Source organism: Lissotriton vulgaris, chromosome 2_1 (genome assembly GCF_964263255.1).
Source record: "Lissotriton vulgaris chromosome 2_1, aLisVul1.2, whole genome shotgun sequence".
In the NCBI taxonomy this organism is placed as follows: domain Eukaryota; kingdom Metazoa; phylum Chordata; class Amphibia; order Caudata; family Salamandridae; genus Lissotriton; species Lissotriton vulgaris.
Window position 1 is genome coordinate 1,799,581,951 of NC_141687.1, and position 20,251 is coordinate 1,799,602,201.

The 20,251-nt window shown below is 41.2% G+C and overlaps 1 protein-coding gene across 1 annotated transcript in view; it reads left to right on the forward strand.

Annotated features, from left to right (window-relative positions):
- Positions 1-19,980, forward strand: part of KCNQ1 (potassium voltage-gated channel subfamily Q member 1) — a 1,043,019-nt gene extending 1,023,039 nt beyond the window's left edge. Inside the window, exon 16 of the mRNA XM_086957849.1 lies at positions 18,486-19,980. Coding sequence (XP_086813975.1) covers positions 18,486-18,680 — 195 coding nt within the window. The 3' untranslated portion in view covers positions 18,681-19,980. The remainder of the gene's footprint in view (positions 1-18,485) is intronic.
- Positions 19,981-20,251: the final 271 nt, after the last annotated feature.

Sequence of the window (20,251 nt, forward strand, 5' to 3'; positions counted from 1 at the left end):
ACCTTTTATGTTTAATTTAATGAACTATTATGTTAGCCGTTCAGAGAGTGTACATAGGAATTTACTTGCCTCTTGGTTCAACATTGGCGTGCTTGTCAGGGTGGGGTGGAGGCTTGACTGTTCTTAAGTTCCTGTTTGAAAACTAACACTTAAGAAAAATACTTCTTGTGCAGATATAATCTCATGTGTTAAGGTGAAATGCTTCTCCATGTAAATGAAATACACGGTTTTGGAATTTTGAAGAAACTCCTAATTTTACATGTTTGTTGTAAGATCTCTTTAAAAATGAAGGTATTTCAAAATGTAAGTGGTACAGCACACAATGTTTTTGCTTCTTTTAGTTGCTTCAGTTAATGTATAAGTATATGTGGAGGAAGCTGACTATAGTGCACTAAAACAAAGTACACTGTGCAGAGAGTCCAGTAATTCCCAGATTGGTATACAGAGGCAAAAGTAGATCATATTAATGCGCTATTTGTGGTAGGGTGGGCTAGCAGTTAGGCTTTTCAGAGGGTAGTGCTAAGCATTTCTTGTACTCACTGAGGAAATAAATGACACACACTCCAGAAAAAATTTAGGACCAATTTACAAAAATAACACAGATTTATATATAATTTTTCAAACCAAGAATTTTATTTTACATTAAGTACTTTTGAGGATAGTAATTTTCAAAGTTTGTGAAATGAATTACTTTTGTGCACAATTACACACCTTTGAAATCAATGGAAGAAAATAGAAAAATGCATATAAAATAACACGGTTGGGTCTCATGGTTGACCTTCAGGATTTAAGTAAGTAGCAAAACCAGGACCAATGTTCCACCAATGGATTCTTGGGAGCCTTCCGGATTTGGTCTCGAGCATGTAGTTTGTAACGGGTGTACTACGAAGAAGAGGGCTGCTTCAAAACACACTGCACAAAGGGACTTAAAGTTAAGTCCGAGGGGGTCCCACTCAAGGGAAAAGGTCGCACAGGCCTCAGGATCATGCGAGCTCAGCTGGATTTTCATTACCAAGGCTAGTCGGGCCGGGTGCAGAGCAGTTAGGTCGGCTGGGCAGTGTGCGCCAAGATGTCCTTGCGGTCAGGGGCAGGCAGGTTGCAGGAGTAATTCCGGGACAGTTGGCCACTCAGGAAGTGGGTCTCACGGGTCTCGATGTCCCATGATGGGTGCTTGCTTCCTGGGCAGTTAGAGTCCGGACTGGACTCTTTCTCTCACTGTATGCTGTAGGGGGTACCGTACCCTGGGTATTGGTGTGGCATGGCTCTGGTAGATCCTGGTGTCTCCAAACTTGGTGGTGAGACAGACTTGATCCTCCGGAGCTGGTGTACAACTTTTGGTTTGGGTGCTACATCACAGTCACAGGAAAGCAGCAAGTCGCAAAAGTAGACTTTACAGGTTCGGTGCCTGCAATCTGCAGGAGAGTAGTTCCTCTATTTCAAGGGAGTTCCATGGCAATTTGTAAAAGGCTAGAAGAGCTTTGTTTTTTTTTTTGGAGGCTTCACAGTTGCAAGACAAGACAGCACACAGCGATTGTCGAATCCTTAAGGCAGCAGGCAGGGTTTGGTGCCAGTTTCTGCAACAGCGCTTCATTCTTCAGGTCAGCAGCTCTTCTTTGTCCCTTTCTTCTTTGTGTCTGTCAAATCTAAGATAATGGTCCAGGAATGCCCCCTAAATACTAACTTTAGGGGCATTGAAGGGGGCGACGTCGTAGACACAGGACTACCTACCTTTAGGGTTTCTACATCCTCTAAGTGACCCCTTCCTGTGGCAAGGAGCATTACCCTGGCCCTAATTGTCTAAATCCCCTCAAACCAAGGTGGAGGGAAATGGGCTCCACATCACCTGCCCCACCTTAGGGGTGGTGCTGGCTGGATGGGGATGCACTTCCTAATTTAACTAATTTTCCTGCCTCTCCTCCTGCCAAATATAGAGCAGGAAAGGGGGTTGGCATCCTCTACTAGCTGGAGCTGCATATGTCGTATTTCAAAGGTGGCATCGCCTTTGATGTTTCCTCCCTGGAAGGCCATCTTGGCCTAGAGGAGGGGTGAAGCACCTCCACCCAGTGCAGGCTTTGTTCCTGGTCTCAGAGAGTACAGGCTCTCACCCCATGAGGTCAGAAATATGATTGTTGATCACAGGCTGCAGAAGACTCGCCAAAGACCACACCAGTGCTTGGTAGGTTTTTAGAGGACCCTCTACAGAGTTTTCTGTGTGCATTTATTAATAAATCCAACACTGGCATCAGTGAGAATTTATTAAGACATGATTTTTGGTACCAAACATTCTAGGGTACAGTGAAGCCATCATGGAGCTGGGAAACTAGTAATGACAAACATGTACTCTCTATGGCTTCCCTGTGCACTTTTAATATCCAACAACGGCCTTGACATTGTAGGGTCATATCTGCTCATGCAGGTATGTCCACACATATGATTTAGTGAACCCTGCCTTAGGGCTATAAGACCTGCAGTAGGGGTGACTTACCTATAACTCATGTATATGGGCATGGCACACAGGGATGTGTACCATGTCGACTCTTGACCATGGCAGTTTGCGTAGTCTTGGTGAGGGTTTTCTAGAAGCCATACATTGTGCTGCAGCCCTGGAGGACCCTCTTCAGTACCAATGCCCTAGGTACCATGGGTACCACTTACTAGGTACTTACAAAGGGTCACTGAAATTGTGCCAATTGTTGTACAATTTTAGGGAAACAATACCAGTATTGGGGACCTTGTTAGCAGGGACCCAATGCACCTCAGTCATAGTTGCATCAAAGTCCAGTTAAAAAGTCAGGGTCTGGGAGGTACTGCAACAAGATCCCAGTTTCCCACAATATGCTTGTGTTATTTAATAAAATATCGGAATGTTAGCGCCCAGTCATTTAGACAGAACTCTAGTGTTGCTGTTTACCAGTGTGCCGCATGTAAAAATCAGAAAGGTCGCAAGTAGCCCCGGGGCCGTATTTAAAGTAAGACTTTACTAGTAGGTTGCGTTCCAAAATGTCTATTCAGAGGGTCGCAAAATGACCTGGCTTATGAATATTTATTTAGGCAGATTCCAAAATTCAACCCCTTTGTGTGAATGCAGTGACAGTGGCCTACAAGGAACAGCAGACCACCCTCATTGCATTTGTTTTTCCACATAGGAAGTATGTATTTGTTAGGTTATGTTATGTATATCTGTATAGTGCACAACTCACTTAGGAGAGTATCCTAAAGCTGAAGCAGGAGCTTTATGGGTCGAGCCAGGGTCTGAGCAAGGTGAAGAGCCGGTTCTTTTACTTTCTTGTGAAATTTTAGTACTGAGGAGGAGGCTCTGGTGTGCAGGGGTACATCAGTCAATTCAATTTCAATCTTTATTCGATCAAGTTAAAATGACCATAAAAGCACAGATAAATAAAATTTAAAAACAACAAATTATTCATCAATGATTCTAGAACAAAAACATTAATACATTAAAATAATTTCATGTGCAAAAACGATGTAGTTATATTATCGTCTAGCAAACTCACTGCTCTTAGCGCCTCCCCCTTCCTCTTTCTCATACAGGCCCATAAGAATGACGCTACCGAAAAGCAAACCAGGGGATCAGATAAAAAAAAATAGTGCCACCAAGCACTGGTTAAAATTCCCTTGGTTTAAGGTAGTCATTCTTTCTTTCTCATATAGCTTGCAGAATAAAACTAAGTGCAATTCAGTTTGAGGTAAGAAATTATCGCATGGACACACACTTAAGTCTGAATGGTTATATGGTTTTTCCTTATAATCTAATATAAAAGGGATCATGTTAGTGCCGAACCTCAATAATATAAATCTGTGTTGCGGCCTAGTGACATTCACTAAATAAGAGTACCCACCCCCCCCTCTATTAATGGAGGGTTTTGGCGGTATGTACAAACAGCGTGTTTCTCTTTACGATATTCCTTTTGCTTATGCTTAGACATCAGTAAGAACATGTTGGTGACCTTTTGTTTAGAGGTCTTTTTGCAAGCCAGTGGGTCCTTGAAAAGTTCGGGGAGACTGATCTCTTTTAATACTGACTACACATAGCTGAGCCACCTAGACCTCTTTCACTTGTCCATGCTTAGGCAACTCTTTATTATTGTTTGTGGGTCTCACTGTGTTTCTCCACCAGATTGAATGCCAAAGAAGGAGTGGGACAAGTTGTATTTAGTCTAAAATGTAGGGCAAGCCCAATTCCATATGTAGAATATAATTTGTAAAGGAAAGAGGGAGACCCACTATAGATTTAAAGAAAATATTCTCAGTGGTTTGCAGTGGTGTTGGCGCTACCACACCCAACACCATATGTCGCTGCTGACTTTACTCTAGCCTGGTAGATATTTTTTCTCGGTAATAAGAGTTTTGCACCCAGTTTTCTAGCAAAGAATTTAACAGCAGAGATGCCCATCTCCATTATCATATTCCTTCCTTCCATCAAATTTGACCATGATAGGTCTTTATCAAAAAGAACCCCAAATAGGGGAAGGAGTCCACCACCTCTATTCCTTCAGCATCCGCATGCAAATTCGGCATTTTATCTCTTTTTGTTGCCCCAGCTACTATTACAAAAGACTTAGTTTAATTTACCTTCAATTGTAATGAATACATAAAAGAGACATGCTCGGTTAGCAGCCGTTGTAAGCCAAACCCTGTTCTTGCAATTAACACAGTGTCGGGCATCCCGGGTGGCCACTGTGAGTGCTTTCTCGACTCCATTTGTATATATGGAGAAGAGAAATGGGGCCAGGAAACAGCCTTGCCTTACTCCTGTGGAACTTTTGAAAGGGTGCGTACAATCTCCATTTTTAGTATAGCGGACTGATTCTGCAGCGTTTAGATACAATTGTCTAATGAAGTTTAATATGGCTTGGTTAGACCCCCATCGTCTCCATTATGTTCCATAGCTTAGCATGGACCATGCAGTTGAATGCGGTGCTTAGGTCTATGAATGCCATGTCGATTTTTTCGTCCTTCATTCTAGTTTACTTTTCTATGGTCAGTTCTAAATTCAAGCACTGATCCACAGTACCCCTTCCCTTTCGAGCACGCCAGTCAAGGATATGGGAGCGAGATAGAAGGTACTACTGCTAAATCTGGAATTGTGTATGTGGGGAGTGTGTGCGTGTAGGGTTCTGGCTAAGCAGAGGTGTCTGGTAGGTTTGTGTACGTTTTCTGTGGTTGTTGAGGCACGTGAGTCCAATGTTGTGTAAGGCTTTGTATGTGTGCGTGAAGAGTTTGAAGAGTGCTTGTCTGTGTATTTGGAGCCAGTGGAGCACCTTGAGGTGTGGTGTGAAGTGAGTGCAGGGTGGGAGGATGAGTGTGAATCTAGCCACTGAGTTTTGGATGGTCTGGAGTCTTCTCAACAGTTGAGTGTTGATTCCAGCAAAGAATGGGCTGCTGTAGACCAGCTTGCATTTGAGGAAGACTTAGCTGACAGTTCTGCGAGTGTTGGTGGGGAGTCATTTGAAGATCTTCGTGAGTGTGTGGAAGCAGGAGACAGAGACTGTGTTTACTGCGCAAATCATGGTGAGTTGGTTGTCCGTTACTGTTCAGAGGTTATTTGTGTGGATTGCTGGGAGAGGTGGGGCTCAGAGTTCGGCAGTCCAAGAGCGAGGTGTCTTTGCCGAAGATGAGTACTTTTGTCTTGTCTGTGTTAACCTTGAGGCAGTTGGTTTTCATACATCTACCGACTTTAGTCATACAAGCGGAGAAATAGGTCCAGGTGTTTGGCATCTTATCAGAGAGTGACAATATGAGATGGGTGTCGTCAGCATAGGATATGATGTTGATTACATGTGCACAGATGATGCTGGCAAGTGCGGTCATGTACTTATTGAACAGAGTAGGGCTGAGTGAGGACCCTAGTTGAACTCTGCAGATGAGGTTGACGGCATCTGAGCTGAAAGGGGTCAGATTGACCAGCTGGGTGCAGCCTGTCAATTCAGCAAAGTGTGGGGCCTTGATGCCAGCTTCATGCAGTCATTGAATAGGGATAGGATAGTAGGCCCATGTTTAAGAGAGAGGTGCTGCTTTAACAACATTTTTTTCCCATTTGTGAATACTTCGGGGAAGGCACTGAGACCACTCTATGTTATTACTTGCTCCACTGAGGCTGTCCAACACAATTGACAAAGGCAAAGCTGCCCAAGGGGGGAGAGTCCCCTTTGTGAAATGTATATCTGATGTTTTTCTGCCTTTCATCAATGGATAGCTGTATGTTCATTCCTGCTAAACTTACCTAAGGCAGAGGTCCCATACTTTCTATCCTGCTCTATGATGACGTCTACTCCTTTCTCTGTCTACTTGCCATGTCTCTCATGTCTCTGATGTCTGCTGCCTCCTCAAGAAACCTGGACATCCCTTCAACCTCTTCCTACACTTGGAAACGTTCATCACCACAACATTCAGTGCAGCAAGATATCAAATATAGGCAAAATCCATCCACCTATCCCTTGCGCAACACCACAACACTCATAAACTCATTGGGTATCCTTCAACTGGATTATTTCAGTTGTTTTCTTGGTTCCCTTGCTGATCACCTCTTTACTCACCTTTTGTCTTAAACTTCACTACAGTATCATACATTCTTCCCAGAAACCCACAAACATGACACCATCAGCATCATGCTGGCTCTCTTTACACAAGGAAAGGGCTCTGTACAAACGTTTAATGCAAGTTTCCAAATCCACTCATTGTACATGCCCAGGATCACTTAAACGTTTTCCCAATATATAATCTAATGCGAATTTAGAGCAGCAAATCAACACTCCAAAATCACCCTTGTATCACCCAGTTTCTGATCTTTGTGCCAACTTCTAAAAGTCTACCTGCTGAAACTGCAATGCTATGAAGGTGAATTTACTGTAAATAGTGGAGAGTGTAAACATGTTAATGTTGTATATATAACTCAAGCAAACGGCTATGTGCCCGTTGCGTTGGTGCTCTCTTGTATGTGCCTTACATTTCACTGCATTCAGATGTCTGTCCTTGCAGTTCCTGCTCCCATACAACAGCATGTTTAAATCATACCCTTTACAACCACAGTGCTTTTTAGGTCTTTACTTCAGGCAAGTTATAGCTATCTGTTTGCAAAAGATCTCTCAGGGGCGGCTCTAAGGTCATGGTGGCCCTGGGCAGGGAGCGTAGGTAGGGGGCCCCGGAAGAGGGGATCCGGGTGGGGCAGAGCTCGGGGGCCAGTAAAGAGCGGGGGGTCAGGGTGTTTAGAAGTGGAACTGAGCCGGAGGCCGCTAAATCCCTGCCAGGGGCCGCCACACAAATATTTATCCATCCTCAGAGGATAAATATATTAAGGATATATTTGGCGTGGTGGCCCCTGGGGTTTGGTGGCCCTGTGCAGGTGCACAGCTTGCACATGCCTAAGGCCGGCCCTGGATCTCTTTTGGTCCATACCAAAGACTTACAGTGGGCTTAGAACCCACCCATTGCTTATACCACCCATTGGCTTTCTTGTCACCCTAATTTAGTTGCTTCTTCATCGATGACCTTCCTTTTTCTTCTTATGTTTGTTCTCCCCATGGAGCATGGCTTATTTTCCATCTATTTGTCAGGACGATTTGCATCCTTCTGCTGCTCATATTTAGGGAACTGCTTTGTTTTTCTTTAAGCACTCCATGAGAATGCAGAAGTTTTCTTTTTCTCTGTCACGTGCAGCTTCCGCCCTTAAGGACCCCTTGGACAGTTTGTGTTGCTCCTCATCCCCCACCACGGTTTGTATATTTATTACCCTCTCAGCATAAAGCTGGTCTGTTCCATCCCTACCACTCCCTGTTGCTTCCCACAGCCCACTCCTGCCACTCCCTCGTCCATTGCTCTGCCACTGATCACGGTCCTTAAACTAAAATATTTTATTTTTAATTTCTTTAGAAGAAGATGAATGCTGCCATTTGATGCTGGGCTGCTGCACTTTTTTTGACCGATTTCTCCAATCAGTGTTCACCATCTTGGATCAGTAAAAATATAACAATAAATAAAATGGAGCCCACTTCATTCCGTATGTGCCCATCATGCACATGCCTATAGAACGAGATGGTCACCAGCAGTGTCATAATGGATAAGCACTCATGAGCACTTCTGTGTCATCGCTCATTTTGTTTTATTTTGTCCTTTTATAGCGGCAGAATGCATTGGCAAAGCCAGTAGATCAAGAAGCCAAGACCTAATATCTTTGCCAATGCTTGTCGTAATTCCACTCACTCAATATGCTCTCCTTTTGTACTGAAATAAAAGCTTGTCCCACTTTTTTAAAATAAGTAAATAAACAAAATTTGTATTAGGATGGTGATGAATGCCGGACCTTAATTGTCTACCTTGTTAATGACATATAATCCAAAATTGCTCTTCTTCTTAGTCTAGACGAACCATCATCACTGTCTGTAAGTAAGGTAAAGACAGAAGTCTATGCTTACCTTTTTTTAACTAATATTTCTAATGTGGGACGTGTCTGCTAAGCTTAAATTGTCCTTCTTGTTACTTGAGTTTTAATCATACTTCCTCCTGCTCAGGTTGAAGTTAGAGTACATTGCAAGTTGTGATAAAGCTTTTGTGTTAGTGCACATATGGAAAAATATGAGTTAAAACAAGGAAAGGCATTTGTCTGTATCGATGACCACTCAACCAACTGAAGGGGTATCTTGGGGATGTGGTCAGCCTCTAATCTTCACTATATTTGAATTATAAGCTTGTACTTGTTTTAATGGTGATTGGGTTTCAAAAGCAGCTTGATATTCTTGATTTCTGTAGCATAATTTGATTATTAACAAATATCAACCAATATATTTCCGTTGATAATTGTGCAAGCATAGATTAGTATTTTGTACTCTGCTTCATGTTAGTTAATTGGTGTCTATATTACACAGTCAACCATCATTTAAAATGGTATAAACACATTTCAAAGGCAGAGCTTATGATTCAAAAGACTGTGAGTGCTTCACAATGGTTGAGTATCTTGTTTGGTGTCTATGCATTTCTCCCGCTGATCACTATACATGAGATAATAGCAAATAGCCACTCTTGTGCTCACAATACCTTATCTCAGAAGCATCAGAAGTTGCTAACAAAGGCCTACCACATGTATGTCACAGCTCAGTGTCTATAGAACTCAAACATTATTTTGTTCAAACTGAATAACTTATCAGTCCTAAGCAGTGGACAACTAGTAACCTCTGTTGTACAAATGCTATTGAAAAGTCTTATGGGCTGGCACATGAACCTAAGCACTAAGTACACTATTATTAAGCAATACATCACACCTCCTCATCTACACCTCATTGTGACAACATACACAATGACTTAATTAATCTGACCATTGTGGAAAGGGCTTCCAGATTTCAAAAGAAATGGTAAAAAATAGACTATCAAATTGATGACAATCTAGTGTTCTTAGAACTTCTTAAGTTGCTTAAATGGGGGGGGGGCAAGATATGAGATGGTAAAAAGTCTTGTTTAGTGTTAGATATTTATTACAGCACCCTAGTGTGTCATTTCAGATATAAAAGAGTCTGGTTGCGTAATTTAACAAACAAAAGCTTCTTATGGTTATAATGGCTTTTGTGCGGCAACATAAATAGCTCAAATATTTATTAGCACCAAGATTATCTTTAGTGAATAGAATGATGGTGCCACAAATTTAAAGATACAATTTGTAATGTAGAGTTTAGAGTAGATTCTAATTCCTAGACATGGTATGATAATTTCTGGTCACAATATAAATGCCTTGGACACAAGACAACGTCTTAGGAATGCACCCATCCTAATGGAGGAAAGCAGAAGGAAACTCACTTCCCCTGCCCTTCAAGGAAGACACATTGTAACAACATATTAAAGGGGCTTATCATGAGGTTCAGACAAAAGCACAGTGGTGTGGCTCTCACAATGGAAGTTAATCCGTCACTAGAACAAGGACATGGTATGTAACAGGATTATATGTTCTTAAAGAAAAGCTGCAAGGATCACAATTCTTTATTCGCTTGCCCCTTTTTCTCAACATTGAAAGTAACATCACACCAAACTCACCTACCTTGAGGTATTCAGGTCTACATCTTTAGTTGGAAGTCTCCAATAGACCAGCAAAAAGCCATACTTCATCTTAGTATGGAGCCATACCATGCACAGCCTGACAGTTCTCAGCTGAGGAGCACCATCTGTTATGATGTCTTAGTATCCATATGTATTCAAAGGAAAGGTGAACAACCCACAATTGACAGGTACTTATGAGTGGTGTCTCCATCCTTGATGAGGTCTTAACATAATTATAGATTTCATCCTACACATAACCCCAATGGACAATTCTGATCACCATGAGATTCAATACTTTCTGCAATTCTAGTAAGGGCAACATTGAGAGAGTTCTGGATGTATAGAAAGATCTCTAGATGTTGACTTAAGATTGGCTTTTATTTATAAAGTTACTCAAGTCTTTCATTTGCTAGTTTTGTTTCACTAATAAGAAAGTTCAGAATTATTTTTGTGGCTTTAACTTTCCTACTGGTACAGTCTCTGAAAATCATATTAGTTATAATGTTCAGTCCTGAGGAAAGTAGGATCCATTGGATAATAACTGTTGTCTTTCAATCACACCAAATGTCTATTTATTCTATATCTAGGAAAAACAGGCTATATTGTCCATTGCTCCATTCACCTGAGTGTTTCTGCTAGATGGAGGGGTGCTCATCCTCAAGGACTGTACAACATTCCCCAGACACCTATTACTTACCATTATTTCGATCTTGGACTCTCAACCTATATCACCATGAATTGTAGAAGCAAGTGCCTAATTTTGCGCCTTTCCACTTTCCATTGACTCAGTAACAGTGGTGCTGCAACAATGGCTGCAGGGAGTTCTGCCGCAGCTTGATATCATCCTTTAAAACACATTCTATCTCCGTTTCTCTATAGATCCCTCTGCTCAAGTAAAACACCAAGCTGATTACAAGTGATTTCCACTCGACTTTAGGACTAACCATCTTTGCGGGGCCAGTTGTTGCGTTATGTGTTACATATTGCTCAACACTCCTTTCTCCACTTTCCCACCAGTTGGTGCACGTAACTTGCATGAATGTGTCATGCTTGCTACCACCATGTCTTCCCGTTCATGCCGTGAACTTTGGCAAGCGCAACAGTGTCAAGTAAATATTCAGCAATCCTCTGTTTACTTGCTGCCTAACAAACTTCCAACCCCCCTTCTTTCTTGTTGGCACACATGCAGTTTTCAGATGGTATCGAGGCTTCTTATCCAAAGGGCAGCTCACCTTTTTATTAGATTGTTGTGTTATTTAGTAGCATTAACTATGACTAGGAGCTTTATATAATGTGGGCCGCCTTCAGTCAGTCTGCCTATTTTACCCATCAGTGCTTTGCTATCTTGGACTAGGCATGTTGCAACCCCATTTTGAGAAGAATGGCCATCCAAGTCCAAGTGAGAAGTGTGGCTCATTGGTTAGAGCAGGCAGACCCTGAAGCAGAGGTCAGACCCGGGACCAGGGTTCAATTCCCGACGCGGCAGGGTCTTGAGCTCAAATGTCCATGGACTCGATAATTCTCGCTTCGGTGCCTGACCTAATCATGGGTTCACACTCTGCAACTCTGGGCATTAAGCTTGCTTAATCTCCACAACGGCCCTCCCCGCGGCGGGATGCCTGGCTTTCACCTTGGGGATGCCCTGTAGGGGCTATCTCACAGGGAAAAACCAGGACGGGTTCCCAAGGCAAGCGCGGAGATACCCCTTCGGGGGTCGATTCTGGCGCTATATAAGAAATATAATAATAATAATAAAATTGTAAAATGCCATCGACAAGAAAGCCAGGCCTTGCTGATGGGATCACGTGTGGCATAGACCTTATTGAGAGTTGAATGTGCTGAAGGATTGGGTGGCAGAAGCCTGGTACAAAAAATAAAATATTATAAATAGAAAGAAAACAGACGATTCAAAGGTTTATAGCAACGCATTCACCGTTGTTTTACTTATTTAGAAATCTTCGCAGTATTTGGCATTACGTTTTTCCAGAGCAATTTAATCACCTCTCACTGGCTAGTGAATGGCAATTGGCAGGCTGGGTAGGTAGAAAGGTAGGGATGTTATTGGAGAAATAAATGCTTCTTGTCTCTAATGTTCTTGTCGGTTTATTCTATGATCTGCAGACATTTGTTTTCTGGTTGTTTTAGTTAGGAAACTGGGAGCTCAAGGTCTACCATGCTAAACCGAAGTTATCCATCTTGTGCTGCTCTTTTTCTTTAGCTCCTTGGAGTTGATCTTTTGTTTTTTCTAACCTAAATTGTGGGCCACAAGTACCAGAGCGAGCTACTCGCACCCGACACCAGAGAACGTTAGATATCTGGGAGTGCAAAATAATTAAATGTGCCTTATGTTCACCAGCTATGTACAGAAAGTGTAATGTTATTCATGGGTGTAAATACATTTACTGTTGGATGGATTGAAGATATGTGGCATTTAGCTAGTGTATAATAAATTTTAAGGATTTCCAAGCTACGGAGACGTTTTACAGTGTGAAACGAATATTGACTGTAAATTTGAAGGGAAAGAACTGAACTATTACAGATGCAGAATTATTCACACTCACGGATGCAAGGTGTATTGGTGAGTCCTCTCTCCTCTTTCAGCTGAAAATGGGTTTTAAAAGCAGTATTAAAACTGGATGAGTTCCGTTCAGACTCAATTAAGAATGCAGATAAGAGTGAATTTGCTCTGAGTGATCATTGTTTAAGTTGATTGAAACATATCACCATTGACAGGCCATATCACGTGAGACATGGAGTCAGTTAATTCAAGGGCTAGTCATCGTTTGCTGGAGTGCTTGGTTGTTTAGGTGTATGAAATCTCTTAAGCCTTTGTGCTAAGAGACTGGCCAATCTTGTAACGTTACATGACATTTTTAAGACTTGGTTGATCCATGCTGCCTAAAAAGGAACTACCGATGGAAGGCTGCTTCCTCCAGTGTCTGTCACATTACTGAAATGTGGATTTTTAAAAAATCAGTTTCGTAAGCCATTGTACGGCTAAGAGCCACCAAAAAAGCGCAATCAAGTCCAATTTAAGCACATTACAAAACTGCTTCAGAAAGCGAAAGAGTTAAGCTTGGTAATGTGCTATTTAAATCTAATATTGTGTCTGTTGCAAGTGTAATTTCTTTGAATGCTAAACCTTCCCCACCCTTTGGATTCTGGCGATATAAAGTTGCTGAAAGTTGAGTCAAGGTTCAAGGTCTATCTATCTATCTATCTATCTATCTATCTATCTATCTATCTATCTATCTATCTATCTATCTATCTATCTATCTATCTATCTATCTATCTATCCATCCATCTAATCATTTAATAAGATCAGCATTCTAAATAATGAGGGGAGATTAGCAATCATTTCTACACATAATAATTTCTACGAAAGAGGGTTTGTTGCTTTAAGAAACCAGTTATCAAAGATTTTGTCATCACGAAAACATGTGGAAGAAGTTTATAAAAGTTTCTTTAACCCCTTTAGCGCAGCGTTGAATCCGTCGCAGTGGGTAAGTTTCCGTGCCCAGGTGGGGCTGTGTCGGCCAAAGGATGTGCGTAGCACTACGAAGGTAGTGCTCGCGACAGCCGTTGGCCGTCGCATGCAAGGAACGGGTTTTAAGGTTTCCAACATCAACACTAATTACTAACATGGCTTTCGAGCTCTACTTCTTAGCTTCCCAACCGCAGTGGTTAGCACAGTGTTTGGAAGGAACAGACCCTGAGGGGACAGACCTGACGGATCTTGGGTCTCGTTCTGATTTGCTCATGGCTCGAATGCTTGATGCGGCTGTGACCATTCCCCATCAGCCTCTGTTATAGACCACTGATCTACGATGATGCAAACGCAGTTTAGTTAAAGGAACAGGGACCCCTTTAAATACCCCGGTTCTACCCTTGGCTGGCCTGCCACATGGCACCCCGAGAACAATACTGACTCCTGCACAACTGAAAGCCTGGACCGAGTTTGTATTGGAAATGGCAGGTGGCTTCTACCATCAATCAGTCCTGTCCCCCTTTGAGGAATTAGTTGAGGGTTTTGGCCTCCTGCCTGGTTAATATTTGTTATATGAAGCTGTAATCCGGACCTTCAGGGAGTTGTTGGGAGGAAGCCGCGAGGAACCCAAGACACATGCGGTCATGCACTCTGTTTTCACTCTGGGTTTGTCCCAGGACTAGGTGCAATGCTTTTATACTTCACTGACAGAGATGACTCGTGCTCCTTTAACGAAACTAAGAAACCGCTCAGATACTATCTTGGATAGGGAACTCGCAGACCCGGAATGGGGCAGAATACTTGCATATCCTAAAAGGGTTTCACGTAACACCAGACTGAAGTATACACAGTTCACCTACACTCATATGACATATATGACTCCCCACAAACTCAGGATTGTTTATGGCGGCGAGTCATGCAACTACCAGAGATGCGATCATTGTGATGCGGATTTCGTACATATGACTTGGGGCTGTGCCGCCTTACTTGGGCTTTGGGAGGAGGTGCTTAAAATGGATGGAAGATTGGGAAGATCAAATATCCCTCTACGGCGACAACATCCTTCTTGACCTGGCACGCCCCTGTTCTTCTCTGGACAGGGTGTTACATATCTTCACTCTATACCAAAAATATTCAGGTTATACTATAAACTGGGACAAATCGATCATATACGTTATCAGTGGACCACCCCCTCGTCTGCCCAGATCCTTTACGGTGCAGTTCACCACCGAGGGATTTTGATACCTAGGGGTCTGTCACCACAGACCCAACAGTCTTTCATGACCATAATTTAGACCCGCCGCTCCGGCGGTTGCGAGAGGACGTTAAGCATTGGAGGTCTTTGCCCCTGTCGTGACTTTGCAGAGCCTCCCTATATAAAATGATGGCACTTCCCTTCCACGCTTTGTTTATATTTTTCAAAACATACTCTACTTGGTACCCTCAAAATACTTTGGCGCTGTTGAGGCGGAGATACAGATGCTCTTTTAGGACGGAGGAGTCCCCCGAATAGAGCAAAATAAGCTGGTAAAAGGCTGGTATGATGTCAGGATTGCACTCCCAGCACTCCAATATTACTACTGGGCACTGCAGCTACTAGTGGTTCATAAATGGGCCCACATAGAGCAGAATGAGCCTCCCTATAGACTAGATAGACAGAATATGATGCCAGGAGGTTTCCTTAGAGCCCTCTATAGAGGGGGAAAATATGAGCCGATACACACCCCAACATCAACAATGATCCAAATCTGGCACATGGTGTCAGCGTCATTGGGTTGAAATTTAGGAAAAGAGAACATGTAGCAGCGGGTTTTGTGCCTGTTTAACAAGGACAAACTTAGACGTTGTAAAAATGAACTAATTGACACTGTATATGTTCCTGATATGTTCTGATATTTTATTATAATGACAATGTCGTATTCCAATATTGTTTCATCTTTTTTATCTGTGTTTTTAATCCATTTTCTTATACATATCAAAAAAGTGACTGTTCGTGCAACATACATTTTGTGAGTAAATGGTACAAAAAATACAAGGCTTATATACAACAATTTATCGATTACAGAACCAAATTCCCATTCAGGATTCAATAAATAAGATTATATTAAGAAGTGAGATATATGTTTAAAAATCAGAAAAAATAGTTTGTTGCATATGGCTCTGCCAGACCAACCCACCCGCTGAAAAACAAGAAGAGTCCCTATTTGATCTACTAATTTCTATAGTCAATTTGACCAATTGGGAATGTCTATGTCTGCGCCCCTCAAGGACCAGCCTTGATTATACTATATTTAGAAAATAAGGGGGCCCCTGCCTTATATGATGACCCCTAGCAAGGAAACTACAATTTAGGAAAAGAGAACATGTAGCACCGGGTTTTGTGCCTGTTTAACAAGGACAAACTTAGACGTTGTAAAAATGAACTAATTGACAGTGTATATGTTCCTGATAGCGTCATTGGGTTGGAAAGATAAAATCACTCTACCCACCCTGTTATGGGATTCACTGCAATTGGGACTATTGGTGCACCAGCCAGGCTTTGATAAATTGGACTGTATCGGTCTTTCCAGGGTGGGAGACCTATGGAGGGTGGGGGGAAATCATGCCCTTTGCAGACCTCCAGAAGAAATGCGAGATGTCTCAGACGTAACTCTACCATTACCTTTAAATATGTCATGCCCTATCAAGAGCAATCCTGCTAGGTGCAGCTCTCCCAGAGTCCTTCCCACTAGAGGACCGACTCCTCAATGACTACCTTAAAGATGAGGGAATATCCTTGACATACCCGAAATTGCTTCATAATTCTTCTGACACCTTACAGAAAACGTGACAAAGTGGGAGGAAGACATGGGTTCTCTTACTGAGGAGGAGTGGTTGGAGCATCCCTACGAGAGGTAGCCATACGCTCTTGATTTAAATTAGTTTAGTTAAAAATTCCACACAGCACATACTACACACCCATCTCATTGGTCAAAATTGGTAGAAGTAACCCGCCGCACTGTCCTAGACAATGTGGGCAGCCAGTCACGTTCTTACATCTATGGTGGGAATGCCCACAAATTCAGGAGTACTGGGGCAAGGTTGCTACATGCATGCTCACGGTGTGTGAGAAACAGATAAAGAAGACACCCCAGTGGTGTTTATAAAACGTTTCAGATCAAACAGATATAATAGTGGGCGAAAACATCTGGGTTACACTAGGCTTTGCAGTGACAAAGCACAACATTGCGGGCAAATGGAGGGCAGATCTGGCACCAGCCTTGAGAGACTGGAAAATCGTCATGGAATGGTGTATGCAGGCAGAGACGGTGGTATATGAAAGCAGAGGATGCCGGCATATATGGACTAAGATATGGGGAAGTGATTTAGTGAGGGGATCGATTTTCCCAGGGGTCAATATCAACACCCCACTCATAGAGGAATAAGATCATCACATAATGTAACCATCTATTGTACGTTGATTACTGCGATGGGGAATGCTTTATATGGCATGAGAATAATGCGGACAATCCTGTGATACAATTGTCATGCTACCTTTGAATATGTATCAATATACGATTTGGTTTTGTATTTGTACTTGATTTGCCTGCATCAAGAAAAAAAAGAAATAATAATAATGTCTAACTCCACATCTGCCTCTGACAAGAAATTGTGGTGTGAGGCTGTGAAAAAAACTTAGGGTGGAAATATATAATGAAAGGTTTATGTTCACTTGGCCATCATATCTGTGCTTAAAGCTCTCTACAAGTGAGAAGCATATATACTTGAAGGTGTTCATAAGGTGATGCTGTCTAAATCGTTGCAAGATTAAGAGACAGTAGCTGGGTGCTCAATTTAGGACAAGCTAGCTATATGTTTTCAAATCGTTTAAAGAAATAACATATAGAGTAGCATCAGTTTTCAATGTATAACATTGAAAAAATGATATTCAGAACGTTGTCATGAATGTTGATTTTATTTAAACATGAGCATTAGACATGTAATCTGGTTTCTCTGTCCTGATGAGGGTGGAGCATATCTCTTTCACCACCAAAATGCTGTGACAACGTTTTCTGATTGTCAACACGGGATGAGAACATACACTAAATGTTCTCAATGATGATCTTTCTTCTGTACATAATCTGATATTAAGGCATCAATTGTATTGAATGTTGTTAATTATTTTGGGCAATGTGCTTTCTAAAGTGAATGTATTTTATTTGTAGTTTATAATATGTTTTGTTTATTGTAAAAAAAAAATGTGACTGTCTAGTCATAGTATGAGTGTTTTATAAAGTAATTTTACACATTGGTGTATGGTTAAAATTGTGGTAAATGTAGGTTTGGGCAGGATAAATTAACTTTTATTGGTTACGTGGATTCATTTGATTAACAATGGTGATCACTTTTTATGGCCTGATTATCTATCTATCTATCTATCTATCTATCTATCTATCTATCTATGCTGGGTCAGTGGAGGTTGATGTTGAAATTTAAAATGTATCAACCTCATGCTGTCTTTGATGTTTGAGGTATCGAATAAGAGTCTCAGACATTGTTTATGACAGCTGCAGTTGCGAAAAAAATAAAGAGAAAGTTAGAAGTGCAGAGGAAGTCTTTATAATTGTTACACCTCCATGTTTGAACGTTTAACACTCACCACTGCCAGTCTCTTTCCAAAGTGGACTATTTTAGTCTTTTAGAGGTCAGGGAATATGCTGTTGACAGATGAATATCGGGTTGAAGAGCATGAAATGCAAAGTGATAATAGGAATAATGGCAAGATGCAGATAATTCTAGGGCAGCATAAATGCAAGATCTACACGTTCTGTCTGGAGGCTTCCCTGTTGACACATGGATTTTTGTGACTGAAATGAACATGAGAGGAAATTCACTGACCTCAGTTGGTGCTGTCAAGTTTGTTCACGCTTGTCTAATCTACTTCGGCATATCAGATGATAACGTTTTGATATCTTTGCAGGTGACCCAAATGGACCAGAAGCTCAACCTCATCACAGACATGCTTCACCATCTGATGGCAAACCAAGGGGGTCAGAGCAGCAGGCCAGCACACAGGGGCAGTGCAGTGAACTCTGACCTATTTCTTCCAAACAACACTTTGCCCACTTATGAACAACTGAATGCCCCCCTGCGGATGCATAACAATGTTTCTTGATGCAGTGGGCACATGCTGAAGGTTGTGGGTGACGTGGTTTGTTTCAAAAACAAACAGTGCATTACATTGCAAGAATAAAAAGACTACTACTCAAATGTCACAGGCCATAAAAGAAAAACATTCTTAATAGAATGATTGAAATGAACAGAGATCCAAGAAAGACATTTACTCCATCTTTTCAGAGCATGGGTGCTATTAAGTCCTTAGTTTTGCTGATGATGTAAGTAATCTGGATTGAAAGACCAAAGATTTTCTATAGTATTTCCCAGGTATCTGTATGGAGAAGTTGAACATGCATGGATTTGAGGAATTTATGATTTTTTTTTTAAAGAATACTTGAAATGTGAGATTAATGTAGGTATTCTGTGTAGGAATTGGCTAACGGAACTTTAGTTTTAGAAGTTACACTTAAAAACAATGAAGTAATGTATGTTAACTTTATTTTTCAGAACGTGATCTGTGTGTTTTAGGTAGCTGTTACATACACTTAACCACATATTGCAGAGGCATATAGTTTTGCCAAAAACAAGTTGATTACTAAAAAGTATTGCCAAGTAGAAGGAGCAAGGCTAAATCTTTATATTTATCTACAGGAAACTGGAAATTACACAAAAAATTATTTTAACACAGGTGTACAACTTTTTATACGAGTTATCTTGCTAAGTTACAGTTGTGTCCTCTAATATATGCAAAATAAGCTCAAGTGTATACCAAAGGTATATGGAATTTTGAAAAACAAAAACTGCTATATTTGACAGATTTCTCATGGGATAATAGTTTTCTGATGTCAGATATTTCAATAGAATATTTATGGCAACCACATTGATTGTCAGGGATGACTGGGTTTTTTACACTTGGAGTGCTAAAGAAAATGAAAAACATGTATCATTTTATTCGTCAGATTTAGTTTAGAAGTTGACTTCCAAATTTGTTGTGCAATATACACTGAGTCGTAATATCAATTCAAAGATGACTTCACCATCCACTTTATATTTCTTTCACAATGAAAAAGTGAAATTATATAGTGTGTGAGCACATCAAGCTGAGGATAAAAGGAATGTTTCAGAAATATTTTTTTATTTTTGTGCTTCTTTTAAAATTCACATTTTTACAGTTCTCAAATGATTTTAACTGACTCAATAGTCTACTGTAAAACAAAATATGTGACCTTTTAGATGTATTCATTCTAGCTGCTCATGACAACACACTGCTGACAGTGTAGAAATATATTTATATCACAGGGACAATGGGCATTACTGTATGTTTTATAGTAATTAAAAATCAATTAGAATTTTGCTAACGGAGTTCACTGTGGTATTTCAAGTTGGAAACCCCACTGAAGTATGGGTATACCTTTTCATTTTCCACGTGGGAAAGGCAATGTCTCTGTATTTGCACATGTGTTTCAAGGAATGGAAACTACCTGCAAAATTCCACAAACATCTTCAAACTTCCTGGATTGTGAATGTTAACAACATTTTGCATGAACTCCCACCCACATCAGCTCCTCAGTAAAAATAGAAATTCCTGCCTCCCTGCTTGTTCTTTTGAGCTGGCCTTTGGATTCGGAT